The sequence below is a fragment of the Sus scrofa genome, chromosome 2 (genome assembly GCF_054392235.1).
Source record: "Sus scrofa isolate SSC_HxYL_T2T_F1_AM1 chromosome 2, Sscrofa_HxYL_maternal_Yorkshire_Landrace_v2.0, whole genome shotgun sequence".
In the NCBI taxonomy this organism is placed as follows: Eukaryota; Metazoa; Chordata; class Mammalia; order Artiodactyla; family Suidae; genus Sus; species Sus scrofa.
In genome coordinates, this window is record NC_139384.1 from 21,939,486 (window position 1) to 21,960,944 (window position 21,459).

Here is a 21,459-nt window from a genome sequence, read left to right on the forward strand (position 1 = left end):
GAGAATTCTTGAGAGAACCATGGTCTGATAATGCTCTGGGAAGGTCTACCGAAACCCTGTGCTCAGCGCAGTCCTGTCCAGAGGGAAGGCTCATTTTCACAGCGGTGTGGCTCTCACCAAGGCTCCCCCTGAGGCTTACTGGGTGAACTTTAGGATCAGTGCTCACTGTCGGGGATGCGACTTCAAGGCCTAGATGATACTTCCCTTCCCGGGAAGGTCAGGTATCAACTCTGAACTGATGGTGCATCTTTCCAGGTCAAATGTATCACGTTAGTAAGCTCATCCACTGTAAAGCCTAGTGATGGACGGTTTCTCCCCTCACCCTGCTGTTGTGGAAAGAGAGACAGAAGGAGACTTTCTTCAGCTCAGCCTAAGACTTGAGAAGATCTGGTCCGGAGTTAGAGCGAGGCTTCAGAGCTGTGCAAACAAGCCTGGTTCTAAAGATACACCACACCACAGACCTGTTTTCTTCATAAACAACTTTTATTTTTGTCCTCAGTATGTGCCCTTGAAGATTCCCAAAAGTCTGGAGTTTCTGACTCTCCTGGGACCAGAGGTATAAGCACTGTACGGAAACACTCGACCCCGGCTCATCACTCTCCCGAGGGGCTACGTTTGAAGGCCTCAGAGAGAGCGAGCGGACACTCACGCCTTTTTCCAAGATGGGTAACACAGTGAACAAAGAATTAGTAAAACACAGACTCAGTCTGTAGAGGGCTTCAAATATACATATTCTATATATATAAACCTGTTATATAGGATTTCAACTTATTGGTTCCTTGTGACTTGTAATTAAAGTACAAATGATACAGATGTTGTACATTGCTGATTTCCCCTTCTCAGCCCCCCTCCCTCCCCAACATAAATAACATCACAAAGGTCAGGTGATCCTAAGAGTTTCTGTTGTAAGTATTTTGTTTTTAAAATCATTTCCCCTTCCTCCCCCGCAAACTACCTCTGAGAGTTTGGAACGAGCAGCGTGGGACGGACAGGACCAAGGGGCAGCAGATCTAGCGGACAGAGCGCAGGACAGTGCTCCGCACGCCCGGGCACCAGACAGGCTTTGCATTTCCACCGACCACAGAGGCTACGACAGGAAGCAGAGAACGTGCAATGCGGTTTCGTCCTCTGCCAAAGAGGAGAAAAGCCCTAAAGGCAACGAGGTCTCGGAGACAGAGCACAGCTCCAGAAGTGTCTTGGCTCAGTATTTACAGAATATCTTTAAGCTGCATTTTCCTTTTAAGAAATTTATGTTTCTGAGGTTGGCTGGGGGAAAGAAGGAACTTAAACCAATTCCCACATATGTAAAAGTCCTGTTATATGACTTAATTCAGTTATTTTCACACACATCATTAAAAGTAGATACTGACAGTGATTGGTTTCTTATTCTTTTTTTGAAGAGCATGAGAAAAGAGAGAGAGACGGGAGAGAAGGGAGGGGTGAGCTAAGGAGAGCGCCGTCCCTTCTTCAGCATTAAGTGACACTGGATGGTCTGGATGCGGTTCTTGGCTGGGACAAACTCGGGCTGCAGCTTCAGTGTAGATTCGTACCACACCAGTGCCTTTTCAAACTCCTCCTGTGAGGGGCAAAGGGACAAATGTGAGAGGTGTGCTACCACCAGACTAAATATATATGGTGACTTCTTTTTTTCGGAAAAGCACATCTGTGGAAGTGACAACCCTGCAGTGTCTTCTTAGTGGATCTAAATCTCTGAGGAAAAGTCTAAGGTCTGGAAGAAACAGCTACCTCCATCCCCAAGGTACATTTCAATGGAAACGATGGCAGAACCCCAGGGCCAGAGGGAAAGGGGACGTCAGCTTTACCAAGATTTGGCCCAACAACAGCAGCAATCGAGGTCGTGACAGTAGGAATCGACATGACAGAGTACCTCCTGCGTGCCAGGCTCAGTGCGCGGTGCTTTAGGAAATCCTCTCATCCTCACAGAAACCTCAAGAACTATGTCTGGCAAAAACTTATTAAGCATCTGCCCGGATTTTCTACTGAAATTGGAAAGACGGAAGTAAAACCATGTATCTCAATTAGACTTGTAAATTTTACAACCGTTTCTTCTTCTAACCCTTGAAACTATGACCACGGCCTGGAAGCGATCACGATCACACTGAAGGTGTTCGTCTGTTACTCGGACTGATGCTCCCAAAGAAGAGTCCTAACCGGCTGGTTAAAGGACTCCTCCTAGCCAAAGGAGAGGCGGAATTCCTCATTCATAGCCGCAGTTTTCACATTTACTGGGGACGAAAATAGATTCTTCAATTTTAAGAAGCAGAGGGGGAAAGCTGCACACTCAGCAATACCCACCTGGCCAAATTATATTTCCTGCCTTTGAAATCAAGGATGACACATAAAACTTCGAGCCTGAAGCTGCTCGTTCTATTAACCTTTATTGAGAGCACCTTGGGAGTAACCCCATGAGGGACCCTAAGCTTTGGATGAAAGTGGATTGCATGATTCTCAGGGTAAATTCAGCTATGACAGCTTCTGCGGGCCCCTGGGACTTAAGTTTTGAAATCAGTTTTTGTTCTGACCAGAATAGAGGGTTCTAGATGACAACTCTGCCATTTTGTCTGTAACTGGTATCCTACAATACAGTGGCATTCCATCATTCATTAAACATTTGGTGAGCACCTACTATGCACCAAGTACTGTGGAATGCTAAGAACAGGGGAATGAGTCTTTCCTTAAGAGCTCCTGCTCTAGGGGGAGGGACAGATACTTCAAAAATTATAAAACGAGGTGAAGATACAAAGAGAGAAACATGCACAGGGCATCGTAAGTGCAACCGCAAGGACCAAGCCCGACCTGGAAGGAAGAGAGTGCGTGTGTCCACGTGGAGCGCTGGGTAAGGTTTTCTGGAACAGTGGAGTCTCCAGAAAACTGCAGGTAAACCTGACTCTACTATTAGCGTTAAACCCATGGTGAGGAACTATGTAGTTGCAAACCATTGGATGAATTTCCTGTATTATTTAAAGAAAAAACTAACATATCCCTTACCTATAAAATTATACTTCTGGTGGAGAGCTAGCAAGTTTAGACACAAAACTTAGAGGAAATTGGAAGGACACTGACATGGTCAAAGAAGGTTTGAAATCAAAGATGTGCCCCAGAGAGAAGGCGGCAGAGCAGGCCTGCTCGGCACGTGCCAACCTCACCATTGCCACATAGACATTGCCCAGCGTGAAGTGGTTCACAGCAAAGTGAGGCGCGATCTCCACCGCCATGGTGGCCACGATGACAGCATCGTTCCAGAGCTTGGCGTTGTGCAGGATGTTGGCCAGGCTGATCAGGGGCACGTCCTGGGAGAGGAAGGACAATGCGAGAAGGGAAGGCAGGTTGGTTTCTGAGCTTTCAGTCTTGGCTGTGGTGTTCATAAGTAATACGGTCAGTGTTTTGGCAAATGACAGAGTCGTGCAACTGGATGGGGAGGGGCTGCTGTTTGCTACGGGTCTGGGATTGGGAAGGCACTCGCTCTGGCCCATCCAGGCAGTACTTCTTCCATTGAGAGAGTCAAAGAGACAAAAACAAAAATGTCAGTTGGGTAAAGAATCTGCTGAGTGAGGTTGCTGGTTTCCATCCTGCTGCAAGCTGCTCGTCTCACTGAGGACTGCTAAGGAATGGTTCGAGGCCAGACACTGTTCTCAGACCACACTCTGAGGCATGCTGCCACAGAGCCACAGTGTGTTCAGCAAGGACTGCTGTACCATCTGAAGCCAGGGCTGGCAAGCTTTGGCCCACAGGCCCTGTCCAGCCTGCTACTGATTCTTGTAACTTGTTTATTTGTTTTGGCCTCACCTGCAGTATGTGGAAGTTCCCACGCCAGGGACTGAACCTATGTCACAGCTGTAACCATAGCCACAGCAGTGACAACACTGGCTCCTTAACCCACTGAGCCATGAAGGAACGCCTACTCTTGTAATTTTTTATTGGAACATATCATGTCCATTCCCTTAGGGATTTCTGTGGCTGTTTTCATGCTATCATGGCAGAACTCAGTGATGCAACAGAGGCTGTCTGGCCTCAGGACCTAAATTTGTACTATCTGACCATTTACAAAAAAAATTCTTTGCCCCCTGACCTAGAGTCTTGGCTCCTCCCTGTTACCTAGCAGTACAGAGCACAGAATCATGGGTTGAACAAGTAGCAGTATTGTTACCACAAATATTTACTAATATCACAAATATTTATTCCCTTTAAATTCATCACCTGAGCAGCTGCTACTTACATTGCAATGCTCTAGGTCACTGGGTTCTTCTATAGGAGATACAGAAGAAACAGAAAAAAAAGACCCATCTTTGTCCCTGCTGGACACCCATGGAGTACATGTCATTATATGAGGTCCCAGAGGTTTAATAACTTGCCTAAGATCACAAAGCTAGTGAGTGTATGCAGAACTCAGCAATGTCTGACAGGGAAGCTTGCTTCTTCCACCATTCCACATACTGCTCGTGTGAGCAAAGAGGACACAGCCATGTCTTTAGGAAGTGTGAGACTGGGGATGAACACAGAACTAAGTACATGAGGATACAAATGTGCTGTTAAAAAACTACATTCTCTGTCATCATAACAATGGCTTTTGGAGAAGATTGAAGCTGGGTGTTTCAGTTAAAGACCAGGATCCGGTTGATGTATACAAAGAAATGGAAATCTGCTCCTATTTCCCTGTCTGGAAGCAAATGCCAGTCAGAAGTATAAGCAGGGAGTTCCCGTCGTGGCGCAGTGGTTAATGAATCCGACTAGGAACCATGAGGTTGCGGGTTCGGTCCCTGCCCTTGCTCAGTGGGTTAAAGATCCGGCGTTGCCGTGACCTGTGGTGTAGGTCGCAGACGCGGCTCGGATCCCTCGTTGCTGTGGCTCTGGCGTAGGCCGGCGGCTACAGCTCCAATTCGACCCCTAGCCTGGGAACCTCCATATGCCATGGAAGTGGCCCAAAGAAATAGCAAAAAGACAAAAAAAAAAAAAAAAAAAAATCTGGTGTTGTTGTGGCGGTGGTGTAGGCCAGAAGCTGTAGTTCCAATTTGACCCCTAGCCTGGGAACCTCCGTATGCTAAGGGGCGGCCCTAAAAAAAAAAAAAAGAAGTATAAGCAAAACAAGTACAACAGGCCAGGATCCTGCACAATGAGCTAAACCCGGTTGACTTCTAGGCTGATGGCCTGCCTAGCCCAGTGTGTCTGCTGTCTGCTGGGTGGCTCTGAATACAGGAGAAGGGGTATTAAATGTAAGTTTTTTACAGTTATCTTCCCAATTGCCACCTTGCTGAGCCTGAGGTAGGGAGGGTACGAGAGTGGGTGTAACTCACAGGCTTGTGGTGGCACGAGTGGGGCTGTTAAGTTTTTCTGCCCCATCTTAGCCTTTTGCCACTTTCTTCCTGGCTGAGCCAAAACCTCAGAGTAGACCACCGGGCAAAGGAAAGGACCAAGGGGTGGAAACTCCCACCCCTGAGTCCCACTCACCTTCATTTGGTGTGGAGCATAGTGGAGGGCCTGGCGCAGGCAGTCAATTGCCTTCTTCCCTTGGCCTTTCACCCTCCAGTAGAGGGCCGCCATGCTGGAGAGGACCCAGGACGTCTGGTTCTACAAAAGAATGGTCAGGGAAGGCTGATGTCTCTTAAGTAACATACTAAGATTAAAAGCAGTGACTAACACACGTATACGACCATTTAACGGAGTATTTACCTGGCTGGTGCTGGCAGTCTGCCATGCACCTTATGTTTATCCTCTTGTTAATCCTAATAACAATCCTAGAACTTGATTCTACAATTACAGCCTTTTGATAGATAAGAAAACTATGATCCAGAGAGGTTAAATATCTTGTTCAAATCCCATTTCTAAACAGAATTATACTTCATGCCCATATTCTTCTACTCTTAAATTTACTTAGCTTTTTAAACAGGTAACTCATTCATGTTTCAAAAATCAGAAACTATATAAAGTTACACAGTGAAAAGTCTCCCTGCCATCCCTGCCTCTATTACATAGCAGTTTTAGTTTCTTATGTAATCTTCTAGGATTTCTTTATGCTTTATATAAGCAAATATGAATAAAGACTTATTTCTCACCCCTCTTTTATATGAGGTAGCCTATTACTTATACAAGAGGTAACATTTGTCTGCAGTTTGCTTTTTTCACTAAACAATGCACCCTGGAGATTTTTCTACATCAGTGTGTGGAAAGCTTCTTCATTCTTTTGTTATCAGCCGCATAATATTTCATTGTTTAGAAGTACCATTATTTATTTAACTAGGTCCTTAGTAGTGAATATTCCTCTCTCCCTCAATTTTTCACTATTACAGACAATGTTGCAAACGTGACCTTGTATAGGTATGATTTTGCATTTGTAGGATACGTTTCCAGATGGGGACATGCTATCTATGTTAAGGGAATACATACATTATTTTGGTAGGAACCACCAAATTGCCCTCCATAGGATTGTAGCAATTTAATTTCCCACCAGAAATATACACACATTCCTGTCTCCTTGTGGCCTCACCAAGGAGCCTGTTATTAAACTCTTGGATCTTTGATAGCTGAAAATGTGATTTAAATCTGCATTTCCCTCCTTATAAGTGGAGCTGACCATCCTTTCATGTTTGACAGCCTTTTGTATTTCTTTTCTGTGAAGTACCTGTTCTGATATTGCTACTTTTTCTGTGAGGTCTTTGCCTTACATATATGAAAAAGCTCTTTATGTATTAGGGAGATTAGTCCCCTGCCTGTATATGAATTATAGATACACCCCCTCAGGTGTCTGAAGTCTGCCTTTGGATTTATGGTGCTTTGTGTGATTTAAGGTTTTGATTTCTGCATAGTTCAGTTCATTAATCTATTCCTGACGGCTTCTCAATTTTCAGCTGTAATTAGGAAGGTCTCACTCCAAGGTTATCAAGAATTTTTACCATGTTTTTCTGCCATCACTTTTGTAGTTTCATTTTTCACATTTAAATCTTTGATCCATTTAAAATTTAATTTGGTGTAAAGTAAGATATGGCTCCAATTTAATTTTTTTCCAGATGGCTACTAAGTTGTCCTAGTAATATTTCATGAATAATTCATCTCTACCCCCACTTTACCATATACAAAATCTTCATACTTCCCTTAGGTCTAATATTCGGTAATTTAGGTCTAGTTTTGAATCTTCCTATTTCATTTGCCTCTTTCAATGGCGAGTCTCTAACTACTAGCCATTATAGATGAGGCAATCCGAAAACTTACTCTATTTTCTTTCTTTCTTCCAATCTAATTTTTTGGTAATTTTATCATTTTTCATTGGCAGGGCATGTAGTATTTATATTGTCACCCAATTTCCCATCTCTGTTCTTGAATTGGTTCTACAGTTAAAATACATTCCCTGATGACTAGACACTACACCTGGGTGGCTAAAGTGATGGGAAAATTATTCTCTGAGATTGTTGTTATGGGCTGAGTTGTGTTCCCCAAAAGTCATATACTGAAGTCACAATCTCTATACTTCCAAATGTAACTATATTTGGAGATAAAGACTTTAAAGGAATGATTAAGTTAAAATGAGGCCTTTAGGAGTTCCTACTGTGGCACAATGGGTTAATGATCCACTTGTCTCTGTGGAGGCACTGGTTTGATCCCTGGCCCAGATCTGGCCTTGCTGCAGCTGTGGTGTAGGTTGCAGCTCCCGCTTGGATTTGATCCCTGGCCTGGGAACTTCCATATGCCTCGTGGTTGGTCAAAAAAGAAAAAGGCCATTATTGTGAGGCTCTAATTTAACTGGGCGGCTAGCTGCAAGCCAAGGAAAGAAGCCAGTTGCAAGCCAAGGAACCTCAAGGGAAAACAGCCTTCCGGCACCTGGATCTCTAGCTTGTAACCCCCAGAACTGTGAGAAAATAAATTTCCATTGTTTAAGCCACCTTTTTATGTACATTTTTGCTATGGTGGCACTAGCAAACTAATACAATCATGTAAGTTCAAAACTTTTTGTTTGCAGCCTTCACGCCTGAAGGACAGTTGGCTGGATATAAAACCATGGCTCATTCTTCTTTCTTTTCTTGGATAATTTGCTGGCATTGCTCCATTGCCTCTTGGTGTGAATGTGTGCTGCACAGAAATCTGAAGCTAGCCCGATATGTTCCTCCTCCTTCGTCCTTCTTCATGACTTGATTCTTTTGACTGGCTTCCCAAAAGGATTCTTTTTTTTTTTTTTAAAAGAATTATCTTTTTTTAATGCCAATATTTGATACATACATACCAAAGGGAGAAAAATATATAGTGTGTGTGTATATTATATGTAATTATATAACATAAACACTTACGGTGTAAAGCATAAAATAATGACTATCGCAGAAACCACCACTCTAAGACAGGATGAACCTGTATGTCCTTACACCATCCTCTTGCCTTTTCTCCAGAGGCACACCCTATCCCAACTGTTGTGTTTATTATCCCACTGTTGGGTTTTTTTTTTTTTTTTGGTCTTTTCTAGGGCCACACTTGCAGCACATGGAGGTCCCCAGGCTAGGGGTCTAATTAGAGCTGTAGTTGCCGGCCTACACCAGAGCCACAGCAATGCAGGATCCGAGCCACGTCTGCGACCTACACCACAGCTCATGACAACACCGGATCCTTAACCCACTGAGCAAGGCCAGGGATTGAACCCATAACCGCTTGATTCCTAGTTGGATTCATTAACCACTGAGCCACGACGGGAACTCCCCCGCTGTTGTTTTTAAACACTGTTCTATCACTCACACACACACATTTGCCCCAACAATACAATATTTAGTTTACTTCTTGTGTATTATACAAGTGCTATAATACTATAAGGTGTCTTCTTCTGGGATTTGGGGTTTTTATTCAATACTCTAGATCTAAGACTCACCCCTGTTGCTATATGTAGCTTTAGTTTATTCAACTTCCTTGCTGCACAATTAAATGTCCATTAAGTGAAAATAGTATAAGATAGCATTTATCCATTTTCTGTAAATGGGGGGGTTGGTTTGAGTTATTTTCTGTTTTTAAGTTTCCTGTTACCAATAAATGTGCAAAGAGTTTCTCTAAATACCTAGGAGTGAAATTGCTGGGTTATAGGATGTGCAAATGTCCAACATAACGAGAAAGCCAAATTATTTCTTAAAGGTGTTACAATTTACAACCCCATCAGCAATGTTTAAAACTGCCTCTTGCTCTATATCCTTTCTAATTTATCAGTGGGGATAAAGTGGCATCTTGCTGTGGTCTTAATTTGCATTTTCTAATTATTATTGAGATTGAGAACTGTTTCTTGTGTTGATTGGTCATACATATCCCCTTTTTTCTGTGAAATGTCTGTTAATATCTTTTATACATTTTTCTATTATCTTTCTCATCACTTTATACGTTCTGCATATTAATCTTTGTAGGTTAAGTGTGTAATACAAATTTTCTCTCACTCTGCCTTCTCTTTAATTTAAAAAATGTCTTTAATTTTAAAAAATTTTAAACTTTAATGTAGTGGAACTTATTAACATTCTTTTCTTAAGCTTGTGCTTCTATATCTTCTTTAAACCCTTTTTTACTGCAAAGCCAGAAAGATCATCTCCCGCATTTTAATTTTTCTTTTTTTTTTTTTTTTGGTCTTTTTGCCATTTCTTGGGCTGCTCCCTCGGCATATGGAGATTCCCAGGCTAGGGGTTGAATCGGAGCTGTAGCCGCCGGCCTACACCAGAGCCACAGCAACTCGGGATCCGAGCCGCGTCTGCAATCTATACTACAGCTCACGGCAACGCCGGATCTCCAACACACTGAGCAATGCTAGGGACTGAACCTGCAACCTCATGGTTCCTAGTCGGATCCATTAACCACTGAGCCACGAGAGAACTCGCCGCATTTTAATTTTTAAAGGTTTGTTTTTGATACTTGAGTCTTTAATTCATATAGAATTAATTTTTTGTGTATGATGTGAGGTGAGGATTGAAATTAACTAAGTGCCCAGCAAGCTTCCTGAACAGTCTCTCCTCTCCCTGTTGATCTTCCAGAGTTCTATGTATGCTGGAGACTGTTTCTAGGCATTCGATTTATTCCCCCTTGTTATTTTTGTTTATTCCTTAAGCAAATGGCATTATCTTAGTATATACTTTTTCATAAAAGTCAGGCAATTCTCACAACAGTGTTCTTCTTTTCAAGAATGTCATGTCAATTCTTTACCCTTCCATATAAATGTAAAGATCTGCTTTTCAAGTGTCATGAAAAAAACCTGTTATTTTAATAGCATTGACTCTATAAATCGAACTGGGGAAAACTGACTTGTTTACGGTGTGCGTCTTCTTATCCATGTACATTGCATATCTTTCCATTTATTGAGGCCTTTAAAAATGTCTTTCAATAAAGTTTTATTAATTTCTGCATATAGATCCTATGATTTTTTAAAATTAGATTTAGTATTGGGAACCTTCTATTTTTGTAACAAAGTAACATTTTAAAAATTATGTTTTCTAATATTTATTGCTGCTGTATAGAAATGCAACTTATTTTTATTTATTGAATTTACATACAGCCATCTTGATAAAAATGTTCTTTTTAAAAATCTGTAGATTCTTTTAGGTTTGCTATGTAGATAATCAATATTTATGAATAATATGTTGTTTTTTCCTACATAATACTTATGCTATTAATTTCTTTTTCTTGATTTACTGTATTTGCTAGGGCTTTTAGTACAACGTTGAAAAGAAGTGATAATGGTAGGCATTCTTTTCCCTGATTTCGAAGAATTATTTTACTTATTCCCCCATTAAGAATTATCTTTGATAAAGACGTTTTGTTGATTGTTCTCATCAGATTAAGGAGTCCTTGTCCATTCTTAATTTGCATTAGCTTTACTTTATGGATGTACTGAATTTTATCAAATGCAATCTACTGAAATGATTATGTAATTTTTTCCCTTTAATCAGCTGAATGAAATTTAAGGTTTTCCTAAAGTTAGACTGTTTAGTTTTATATTTCTGGAATAAACCCACCTTGGTTAAGTTGCAACTACTATACACACACACACACACACACATATGCCTGTGGATTCAGTCCGTTAATATTTTGCTTATGGTTTTGATACCAATGTTCGTGAGTGAGATTAACCTATAGTTTTTCTCTCTGATAATGTCTTTGTCTAGTTTTGTTTTCAAGGTTACACTAGTCTCTAGGAATAAATTGAGCAGTTGTTCCTTTTTCTAAAATCCAGAAGAATCTGATGGTATATTTCTCAAAAGTGTGGTAGAATTCACCAGCAAAATCAATGGAGTTTGTTTTATTTTTTGTGAGAAGATTTTTGTTTGTTTGTTTTTTTGCTATGCCCATGGCATGCAGAAGTTCCCAGGCCAGGGATTGTACCCTATGCCACAGCAGTGGCCCAAACCACAGCAGTGACAGCTCTGGATTCTTAACCTGCTGAGTTGGCAGCGAACTCCATGAAAAGATTTTTTTAAACCGATTGCTTCAATCTATTTCGGAGTTGTAAGACCCAAATCAGTTGGATAAATTACCTTTTCCCTAGAAATTTGTGTTCTTTATCTGATTTCAAATTTATTGGCATAAAGTTGTTACCTGTATCCTTATTTCTTTAGTCTGATATAGCTATAGTTTTGTTTCCCCTTGTACCTTGCATTGGTTATTTGTGCTTTCTTTTTTCTTAATTTTGCTAGAGGTTAATTTTACTAGTTGTTTCAAAGAAACAACTTTTGGAGTGCTGATCTCCATTCTATTTTCTATTTCATTGATTTCTGTACCTAATAACAGAACTTAAAAATACACAAATCAAAAATTGATAGAATTAGGTATAAACAAATTCAAAATTATAGCTGTAGATTTCAACATGCTTCTCAATAACTGATAGAAGTAGGTTAAAAAAAATCAGTAAATATAGACATGAACAAATTATCAACCAACTTGACCTAAATGACACTTCTAGAACAGTCTAACAGCAGAAGACGCATTCTTTTCTGGTGCACATGGAACATTTATCAAACATATTCTGGGCATAAAACAAATCTGAGTAAGTTTAAAAGAATTCAAATCACATGAAGTATATTCATTTGCCACAATGGAATGAAGTTAGAAATCAAGGAGTTCCTGTTGTGGCTCAATGGTTAACGAATCTGACTAGGAACCATGAGGTTGCAGGTTCCATCCCTGGCGTTGCTCAGTGGGTTAAGGATCCAGTGTTGCCATGAGCTGTGGTATAGGTTGCAGACTCTGCTTGGATCCCGTGTTGCTGTGGCTCCAGTGTAGGCCGGCAGCTACAGCTCCGATTAGACCCCTAGCCTGGGAACCTCCATGTGCTGTGGGTGCGGCCCTAGAAAAGACAAAAAGACCACACACAAAAAATTAGAAATCAATTAAAGAAAGACATCTGGAAAATATCCAATAGTTGGAAACCAAATAACACACTTCTAAATAATTTATGGGTAATAAAAAGGAGATTAGATAAGAAAATTATAAATCAGGGAGTTCCCGTCAAGTGGCGCAGTGGTTAACGAATCCGACTAGGAACCATGAGGTTGCGGGTTCGGTCCCTGCCCTTGCTCAGTGGGTTAAGGATCCGGCGTTGCCGTGAGCTGTGGTGTAGGTTGCAGACGCGGCTCGGATCCCGCGTTGCTGTGGCTCTGGCGTAGGCCAGTGGCTACAGCTCCGATTCAACCCCTAGCCTGGGAACCTCCATATGCCGCGGGAGCGGCCCAAGAAATAGCAACAACAACAACAACAACAAAAAAGACAAAAGACAAAAAATATATATATATATATATAAATCATTTAACTGAATGAAAATAAAAATATTACAACTAAAATTTGTGCCATGCAGCTAAAGCAGAATTTAGAGGGAATTTTTAACAGTAAACCCCTGCATTAGAAAAACAAGAAATGAAGTTTCCATTGTGGCTCAGCAGGTTAAGAACCTAACATAGTGTCCATGAAGATGCAGGTTTGATCCCTGAATTTGCTCAGTGGATTAAGGATGTGGTGTTGCTGTAAACTACAGCATAGGTCACAGATATGACTTGGATTGGTGATGCTGTGACTGCGGCATAGGCCTGCAGCTGTAGCTCTTATTTGATCCCTAGTCTGGGAAATTCTATATGCCTCAGGTGCAGCTGTAAAAAGAAAAAGAAAAATAACAACAAACAGAACTGTTTCCATACTGAGAAACTAAAAAAAAAAAAAAAAAAAAAAAATTAAATCTAAGCAAGTAAAAGATAGGAAAGATAGGAAATAATAAAGATTAGAACAGATTATCAATGAAAGAAAAAACAAAAACAATAAAGAAAAATCAGTGCATCCAATCCACTCATTCATTGGGAAGAGCAATAAAAATTGATAAACTTGTAATCAATATGATCAGGAAAAAAGAGAAAAGTATATGAAGTACCAAGATCAGAACTGAAAAGCATAGTATGTTACTACAAATCCTACAGATATTAAAGGACTATTATGATAAAGGTCTATTATGAACAACTTTATGTCAATAAATTTAATGACTTTACACTTTCCTTTAAAGACACAATAAAGCTCACTCAAGAATTAAGATAATTTGAATACTCTCATTAAATAAATTGAATTTATGGTTAAAAACCTTTCAAAGAAAACTTCTCGTCCAGATGGCTTCAGTGGTGAATTTATATCAAACATTTAAGGAAGATACAATACTAATTCTCTACAAACTTCCAGAAAAATAAGGTGGAGGGAAAACTTCCCAACTCATTATGTATAATTAGTCATTATTATCCCAATACCAAAACTAGACAAAGTATATCAGGAAAACCAGACTAATATACTTCACGAATATAGATTCAGATATAGACTGATTGCCTTATCAAGAGTAGAGAAAGGTGTATATGTTGGTTTGTCAATTTCTTTCATTAAATCAATCATTTTTGCCTTATGTACTTTGAGGTTCTTTTATTAGGTATGTGTAAGGTTAGAAATTGTATATATTTCTGGTAAATTAAAGCTTTTATCATTATATGGTCATTCTCTCTGACCCTAATAATTTTTCCTGTTTTGAAATATATTTTTTTAGGTAACTAATATAACTATATCTACTTCTTTTTGATTAGTATATTCCTTTTTTATTAGTATTTTCCCATTATTTTCAATATTTCTAATATGTTTTAGGTATGGTTCTTATAAAAACATGTAGCTCCTTTAAAAATTTTTCAATTTGACATTATTATGACTGTTATATCACAGATTCTTTTTAAGATTATTTATTTATTTATTTATTTTCTTTATCCTGATTCCTGAATGCTTTTTTCCCATTTTTTGGCCACTTCTTGGATTTTTTGTTTTTGTCCTCCCCTTCTTACTTCATTTTTATTTGTCTTTTTAGGGCTGCACTCATGGCATATGGAAGTTCCCAGGCTAGGGGTCGAATCAGAGCTACAGCTGCCAGCCTATACCACAGCCATAGCAACACAAGATCCAAGCTGCATCTGAGACCTATACCACAGCTCACAGCAACACTGGATCCTTAACCCACTGAGCAGGGCCAGGGATCAAACCTACATCATCATGGATACTAGTCAGATTTGTTCCTCTGTGTCACAACAGGAACTCCCTGCACATTCTTTTAAAGGTTAAATTTTTACTCAATATTTAACAAAGTCCTAGTAATATATTAACTCACTCCCTCACTAAAAGGGCCTTTGAATGCCATAACTCTGATCATCCCACTTTCAAATGTACATTCAATTTTGTTTAGTATTTCAGTTCAGTCATTTCTTTTAAAATCTCCCAAAGTGCCTTCTACAGACAATGTCTATTTGAGTTTGCTCACCTGTATAATTTTATTTGCTTAGTAAATCTTTTGTTTCAGACAGTCCTTCTTTAGTTACCATACAGAAAAGTTCCTTTAGGGTGCGGCTATTGGTAAACTTCCAGCTCTTTATCTTTAAGCGCCTTTATTCTTCCCTCATTATAAAATATACAATTCTAGGGGGCCCAGTATCCATCCAAAATTGTCATCTGGCTTAGACAGTTGCTATGAGAAAAAGACTGTCATTTTAGCCATCATTCCTCTATAGGTGATATCCTTTCTGCCTCCACAGAGCAAAGATCTTCGTCTAAATATTTTTCACTCATTTGTGCCAAGCTCCTCAAAAGTATTTGCCACAAATAGTCTTTACTACATATCTGTTGGCTGAATGAATGAAAGGCTTTAGTGATATTTCTTTTAAAAAAATTTTTTTTTCTTTTTTGGCTGCACCCATGGCATACAGAAGTTCCCAGGCCAGGGACTGAATCTGAGCTGCAGCTGTGACCTACACCACAATAGCGGCAACTCTGGATCCTTAACCTGCTGTGCCACAGCAGTAACTCCTGCTGTGTTATTTCTTAAGCTATTTTCTCTCAGATGCAAATCCAAAATTCTATAATCTGCTTTGTGATACTGTGGCTGCAACTCTGTAAACCATATTTCTCCTTTGCTCCCTGGCTTCTCATAAGGTTCTGAAAATATGTGTGTTAGGGGATTGGAAGAGAAGAAAGAGGGGGACTTTTTCTCCCACTTGCACGCTTCTCCCATCATTGTCATTTTGGCAGTAGCAACTTGCATGGGCAGCACCCCCAGGCCCAGCAGCCAGTCTGAGCTCCCTCCTCAGAAGCAGGAATCCACCCAGAGCTCTCTGATAAACTCCTAGATTTTGCAAACCTTAATTGCTTGCATTCTTCTCTCATCCCGTAGGGGCAGAAGCCATTCCCTACAGTTAGTATCTCTGGTTTACCCCTGTGTTTCCTTTTTTCTTGTTCAGCCCTCCACCACAATGTACAGTCATGCCTCAGAGATATTGTGGGTTCGGTTCCAGACCACCACAATAAAGAAAATATTGCAATAAAAACTAGTCACACGAACTTTTTGGTGTCCTAGTGCATGTAATAGTTATATTTACACTACACTGTAGCCTATTAAGTGAGCAATTGTATTATGTTTATAAAAATAATGTATATATTTTAATAAAAAAATACGTTCTTCCTAGAGTTCGCATTGTTGCTCAGCAGTAAGGAACCCAACCAGGATCCATGAGGAAGTGAATTCGATCCCTGGCCTTGCTCAGTGGGTTAAGGATCCGGCGTTGCCATGAGCTGTGGTGTAGGTCACAGATGCAACTCAGATCTGGTGTGGCTGTGGCTGAAGTGTAGGCTGGCTGCTGAACTTTTTTGACCCCGAGCCTGAAAACTTCCATAGGCTTTGGGTTTAGCCCTAAAAAACAAACAAACAAAAACTTTCTTGCTAAAAAATGCTAACAATCATCTGAAACTTTAGCAAAGGGTAGTAGTAACATCAAAGATCACTGGTGACATGGAGTTCCCGTCGTGGCGCAGTGGTTAACGAATCCAACTAGGACCATGGGGTTGCAGGTTCAATCCCTGGCCTTGCTCAGTGGGTTAAGGATCCGGCGTTGCCATGAGCTGTGGTGTAGGTTGCAGACGTGGCTCGGATCCTGCGTTGTTGTGGCTCTGGCAGTAGGCCAGCAGCTACAGCTCCAATTCGACCCCTAGCCTGGGAACCTCCATATGCGGCCCAAGAAATGGCAAAAAGACAAAAAAAAAAAAAAATCACTGGTCACAGATCACCAAAATAATAATGTTTGAAGTATTGTGATAATTACCAACATGTGATACAAAGAGACAAAGTGAGAAAAAGCTGTTGAAAAAAATGGCACTGATAGGTCAGGTTGGCAAAAAACATAGCATGTACAAAGTGCAGTCAAGTGAAGTGCAATAAAACAAGGTCTGCCTGTAATTAATTCTCTAAATTAAATTTGCTCTCTGGAAATACCTAATGTTGTTCCTGTTTTCCTGACAGTACTCTGACTGACACGGAAGCTTTTAGGATGTCTTTGTCTTTTTTGTAATGTATCTTGGCATGGATTTCTTTTTATTTATCCAGCTTGGGATACTTGGTGCTTCCTGAATCTGTTGCTTTATTTCCTTGTCTCTATAATACTCCGGGTAATTTTTTACACAACGCTTTCAGTTCACTGATTATCTGTGTCTAAATCTAACTCATCCACTGACTATTTGACTTAATCACTTAAACAAATACACTTTTAGTTTAAGAGGTACTGATTTTTAAATTTTTTGTTGTTGTTACCCTTTTTATGGCCACACCTACAGCATATGGAAGTTCCCATGCTAGGGGTCGAATCGGAGCTACAGGTGCTGGCCAATGTCACAGCCACAGCAATGCCATATCTGAGCTACGTCTGCAACCTACACCACAGCTCATGGCAACTCCAGATCCTCAAACTACTAATCGAGGCCAGTGATCGAACCCACATCCTCATGGATCCTAGTCGGGTTTGTTAACCACTGAGCCATGAAGGGAACCCCCTGATTTTTAAAAATTTACCTACTCGGAGTTCCCACTGTGGCTCAGTGGTTAACGAATCTGACTAGGAACCATGAGGTTGCGGGTTCGATCCCTGGCCTTGCTCAGTGGGTTAAGGATCCGGCATTGCCGTGAGCTGTGGTGTAGGTTGCAGATGCAGCTTGGATCTCGCGTTGCTGTGGCTCTGGTATAGGCTGGAGGCTACAGCTCCGATTGGACCCCTAGCCTGGGAACCTCCATATGTCATGGGAGCAGCCCTAAAAAAGACAAAAAAAAAAAAAAAATTACCTACTCATTTCTGATATGCCTTTTTTGCTTGCCTTTGTGATTTTATCTTTTAGGTGTTTTCTTATGAAAACTCTTAAATATATACAAATAAAGGGAACAGTATAATGAACTCCATGTACTCATCACCTAGATCCAATACTTATCAACAACTCATGGCCAATCCTATTTTGTCTAAATCCTTATCCATGCTAATCTGAAGTAAATCCCAATAAGTTTTTCGATGCTACATCTGAAAAATAAAACTTCATGTTTGAAACATAAACTTAAAAATCTGGCCTAAAATATTAAAAATCATTCTTTAATATCATTAGGAATTGTTCTGGTGTTCCTATTTCCCCCAATTCTCTCATAAGCTTGTTTTGCTTTTACAGTTTTAATCATAATCTAAATAACACACTGCAACTGGCTAATGTATTCCTTAAGTCTCTGATCTCTAGAGTCCACCTTCACCCCATTTTTAAGATTTATTTTTGTAGAATATAGGGTTATTTATCCTGTAGTTTTGCACTGACTGGACTCTGGCTATTGCACCCTCATGGAAGCATCTGACATGATCCTTTGTCCCCTGTATTTATTGTGAATTGGTAGAGACTTACTTGACTGAATTTAGATTTGACTTTACTGGGGAGGAATGGGGGCAAAACTATTTCATGGGTGATTCATGAACTTCCAACAGTACACACATACTGTCTGTGTCTCTATTTGTGATGTTAGCAGCCAGTGATGGTCACTGCCATAAACTGGTTGGGGGTTATAAAACTATAATATTCTAATTTTATTATTCCTAGATTATTAGTTGTAATATTCCTATAAAGACATTCCAGCCTCAGTTATTTGTTTACCCCAAAGTACTGTTCATTTAGAAAGGAAGGATACATACTTGCAACTTTCTTTTTTCTTAGAAGGATCTGGCAAGGTAATTTTTTAAAATTGAAGTGTCGTTGATTTATCATGTTATATTAATTTCAGGTGTCCAACATAGTGATTGGGTATTTTTACAGATCACACTCCATTAAAGTTATCATAAAATATTGCCTATATGTCTCATACTTTACATTACAACCTTGTGTCTTATTTCTTTGATACCTGGTAGTCTGTACCTCTCAATCCCCTCCCCTATCTTGCCTCTTTGCCACCTGTCACCTCACTGGTAACCACTAGTTTGTTCCCTATATTTATGTGTCTATTTCTTTTTTGTTATATTCACTCATTTGCTTAATTTGTTTTAGATTTCACATATAAGTGATAATATACAGTATTTCTTTGTCTTGTTTTACTAAGCATAATACACTCTAGGTCCATCCATGTTGTTCCATATGGTAAAACTTCACTTCTTTTTATGACTAATATTTCATTGTGTGTGTGTGTGTGTGTGTGTGTATCTTCTCTATTTGTTACTCATCTGCTGACAGACTCTTAGGGTGCTTCCATATCTTGGCTATTGTAAGTAATGTTTCCATGAACACTGGGGTACGTGTATCTTTCTGAATTCATGTTTTCATTTTATTTGGATATATATCCAGGAGTGGAATTGCTGGATCATATGGTAGTTTTATTTTTAATTTTTTGAGGAACCTCTATAATGTTTTCCACAATAGTTATACCAATTTACATTCCCACTAACCAGGGTCCAGTGAACCAGGGTTTCCCTTTTTCCATATCCTTGCCAACAATTGTTATGTCTTTTTAACAAAAGCCATTCTGACAGGTATGAGGGCTATCTCACTGGGTTTTCTTTTGTTTTGTTCATTTTTGACCATCCCCCAGCATATGGAGAGCCTGGGCCAATCCAAGCTGGAGTTGTGCCCTAAGCCACATCTGCAGCAATGCTGGATCCTTAATCTACTGTGCCAGGCTGGGGATGAAACCCACATCCCATGCTCCCAAGATGCTGCCAATCCCATTGCACCACAGTGGGAGCTCCATCTCACTAGCTTTTGGTTTGCACTTCCTTGATGATTAGTGTTCTTGAGCATCTTTTCATGTGACTGCTGGCCATTTGTATGTCTTCTTTGGAAAAATGTCTACTCAGGTCTTCTGATTTCTTAAGGCTTGTTTTTCTGATATTGAGTTGTATGAGATCTTCATAAATTTTGGGTATTAACCTCTCATCAGACATATCATTTGCAAATATCTTCTCTCATTCAGAAGGTTGCTTTTTTGTTTTATTGATGGGTTTCCTTTGCTGTGTAAAACTTTTTAAATTTATTTAGGTCTCATTTGTTTATTTTTGCTTTTGTTTCCCTTGCCTGAGGAGACATATCAAAAAAAAATATTGCTAAGAATCACATTTAGGTCTTTGGTCCACTTTCAGTATATTTTATTTATATAAAAATATTCTAATTTAATTCATTTATACGTAGATATCCAGTTTTCCCAACACCAATTACTGAGAAGACTGCCTTTTCCCCATTGTATATATATGTATATATATATATGCCTCCTTTGTCATAGATTAATTGACAACATGTTTGTGGTCGACTTCTGGGCTCTTTATTCTGTTCCAATGAACTAATCTATGTGTCCGTTCTTGTGCCAGTACCATACTGTTTTGATAACTAGCTTTGTAGTAGTCTGAAGTCAGGGAGCATGAAACCTTCAGCTTTGTTCTTTTTTCTCAAGATTGCTTTGGCAATTTGGGTCCTTTTTTGCTGCCATAAAAATTTAGAACCATTTGTTCTAGTTTTGTGAAAAAAATGTCATGGATATTTTGATAGGGATTGTGCTAAATCTCTAGATTGCTTTGAGTAGTATAGACATTTTAACAATATTAATTCTTTCAAACCATGAACATGGGTTAGCTTTCCACTTTGTATCATCTTCAGTTTCATTCATCAATATCTTAAAGTTTTCAGAGTATAGGTCTTTCACTTCCCTGGATAAGTTTATTCTTAGGTTTTTTTTTTTTTGATATGATTGAAAATGGGACTGTTTTCTTATTTTCTCTGATAGTAGTGTATAGAAAAACAACAGATTTTTGTATATTAATCTTGTATTCTGCAACTTTCCTGAATTCATTTATTAGTTCTAATAGGTTTTTTTTTTTTTTTTCTGTCTTTTTAGGCCCACACCCAGGGTATATGGAAATTCCCAGGGTAGGGGTCAAATTGGAACTGTAGCTGCCGGCCTACACCACAGCCACAGCAATGTGGGATACGAGCTGTGTCTGTGACCTAAACCACAGCTCATGGCAATGCCAGATCTTTAACTCACTGAGTGAGGCCAGGGATTGAACCTGTGTCCACATGGATACTAGTCAGGTTCATTACCACTGAGCCACGACAGGAACTCCAGTTCTAATAGTTTTTCTTTTGTGAGATTTAAGAGTTTTCTACAATATCATGTTATCCACAAATAGTGACAGTTTTACTTTTTCCCTTCTAATTTGGATGGCTTTTTATTTCTTTCTGTTGTCTAATTGCAATGGCTAGGTCTTCTAATACTGTGTTAAATAGAAATGGTGAGAATGGGCATCTTTGTCTTGTGTCTAATTTCACATGAAAAGTTTTCAGTTTTTCACCATTGAGTATGTTAGCTGGGTTTGTCATAAATGGCTTTTATTATGTTCCCTCTATACTAACTTTGTTGAGAATATTTATTATGAATAGGTGCTGAATTTTGTCAAATCCTTTTACTGAATCCATGAGATAATCATGTCATTTTTATCCTTTTTATTTTCATTAATGTGGTGTATCACATGGATTGATTTGCAGATACTGAACCATCCTTATATCCCTGGAATAAATCCCACTTGATCATGGCATATGGTCTTTTTACATATTGTTGAGTTTGATTTGCTAATATTTTATTGAGGTTCTTTATATTCATCAGAGATATTG

At 39.5% G+C, this 21,459-nt stretch overlaps 1 protein-coding gene across 2 annotated transcripts in view; it reads right to left on the reverse strand.

Annotated features, from left to right (window-relative positions):
- Positions 1 to 464: 464 nt before the first annotated feature.
- TTC17 (tetratricopeptide repeat domain 17) overlaps positions 465 to 21,459 on the reverse strand; it is a 153,490-nt gene continuing 132,495 nt past the window's right edge. For both annotated transcript variants that reach the window (XM_021083171.2, XM_021083170.2), the window contains 3 exons: positions 5,467 to 5,586; positions 3,168 to 3,311; positions 465 to 1,576 (listed from right to left, as the gene is read on the reverse strand). In XM_021083171.2, coding sequence (XP_020938830.1) covers positions 1,445 to 1,576; positions 3,168 to 3,311; positions 5,467 to 5,586 — 396 coding nt within the window. In that variant the 3' untranslated portion in view covers positions 465 to 1,444. The remainder of the gene's footprint in view (positions 1,577 to 3,167; positions 3,312 to 5,466; positions 5,587 to 21,459) is intronic.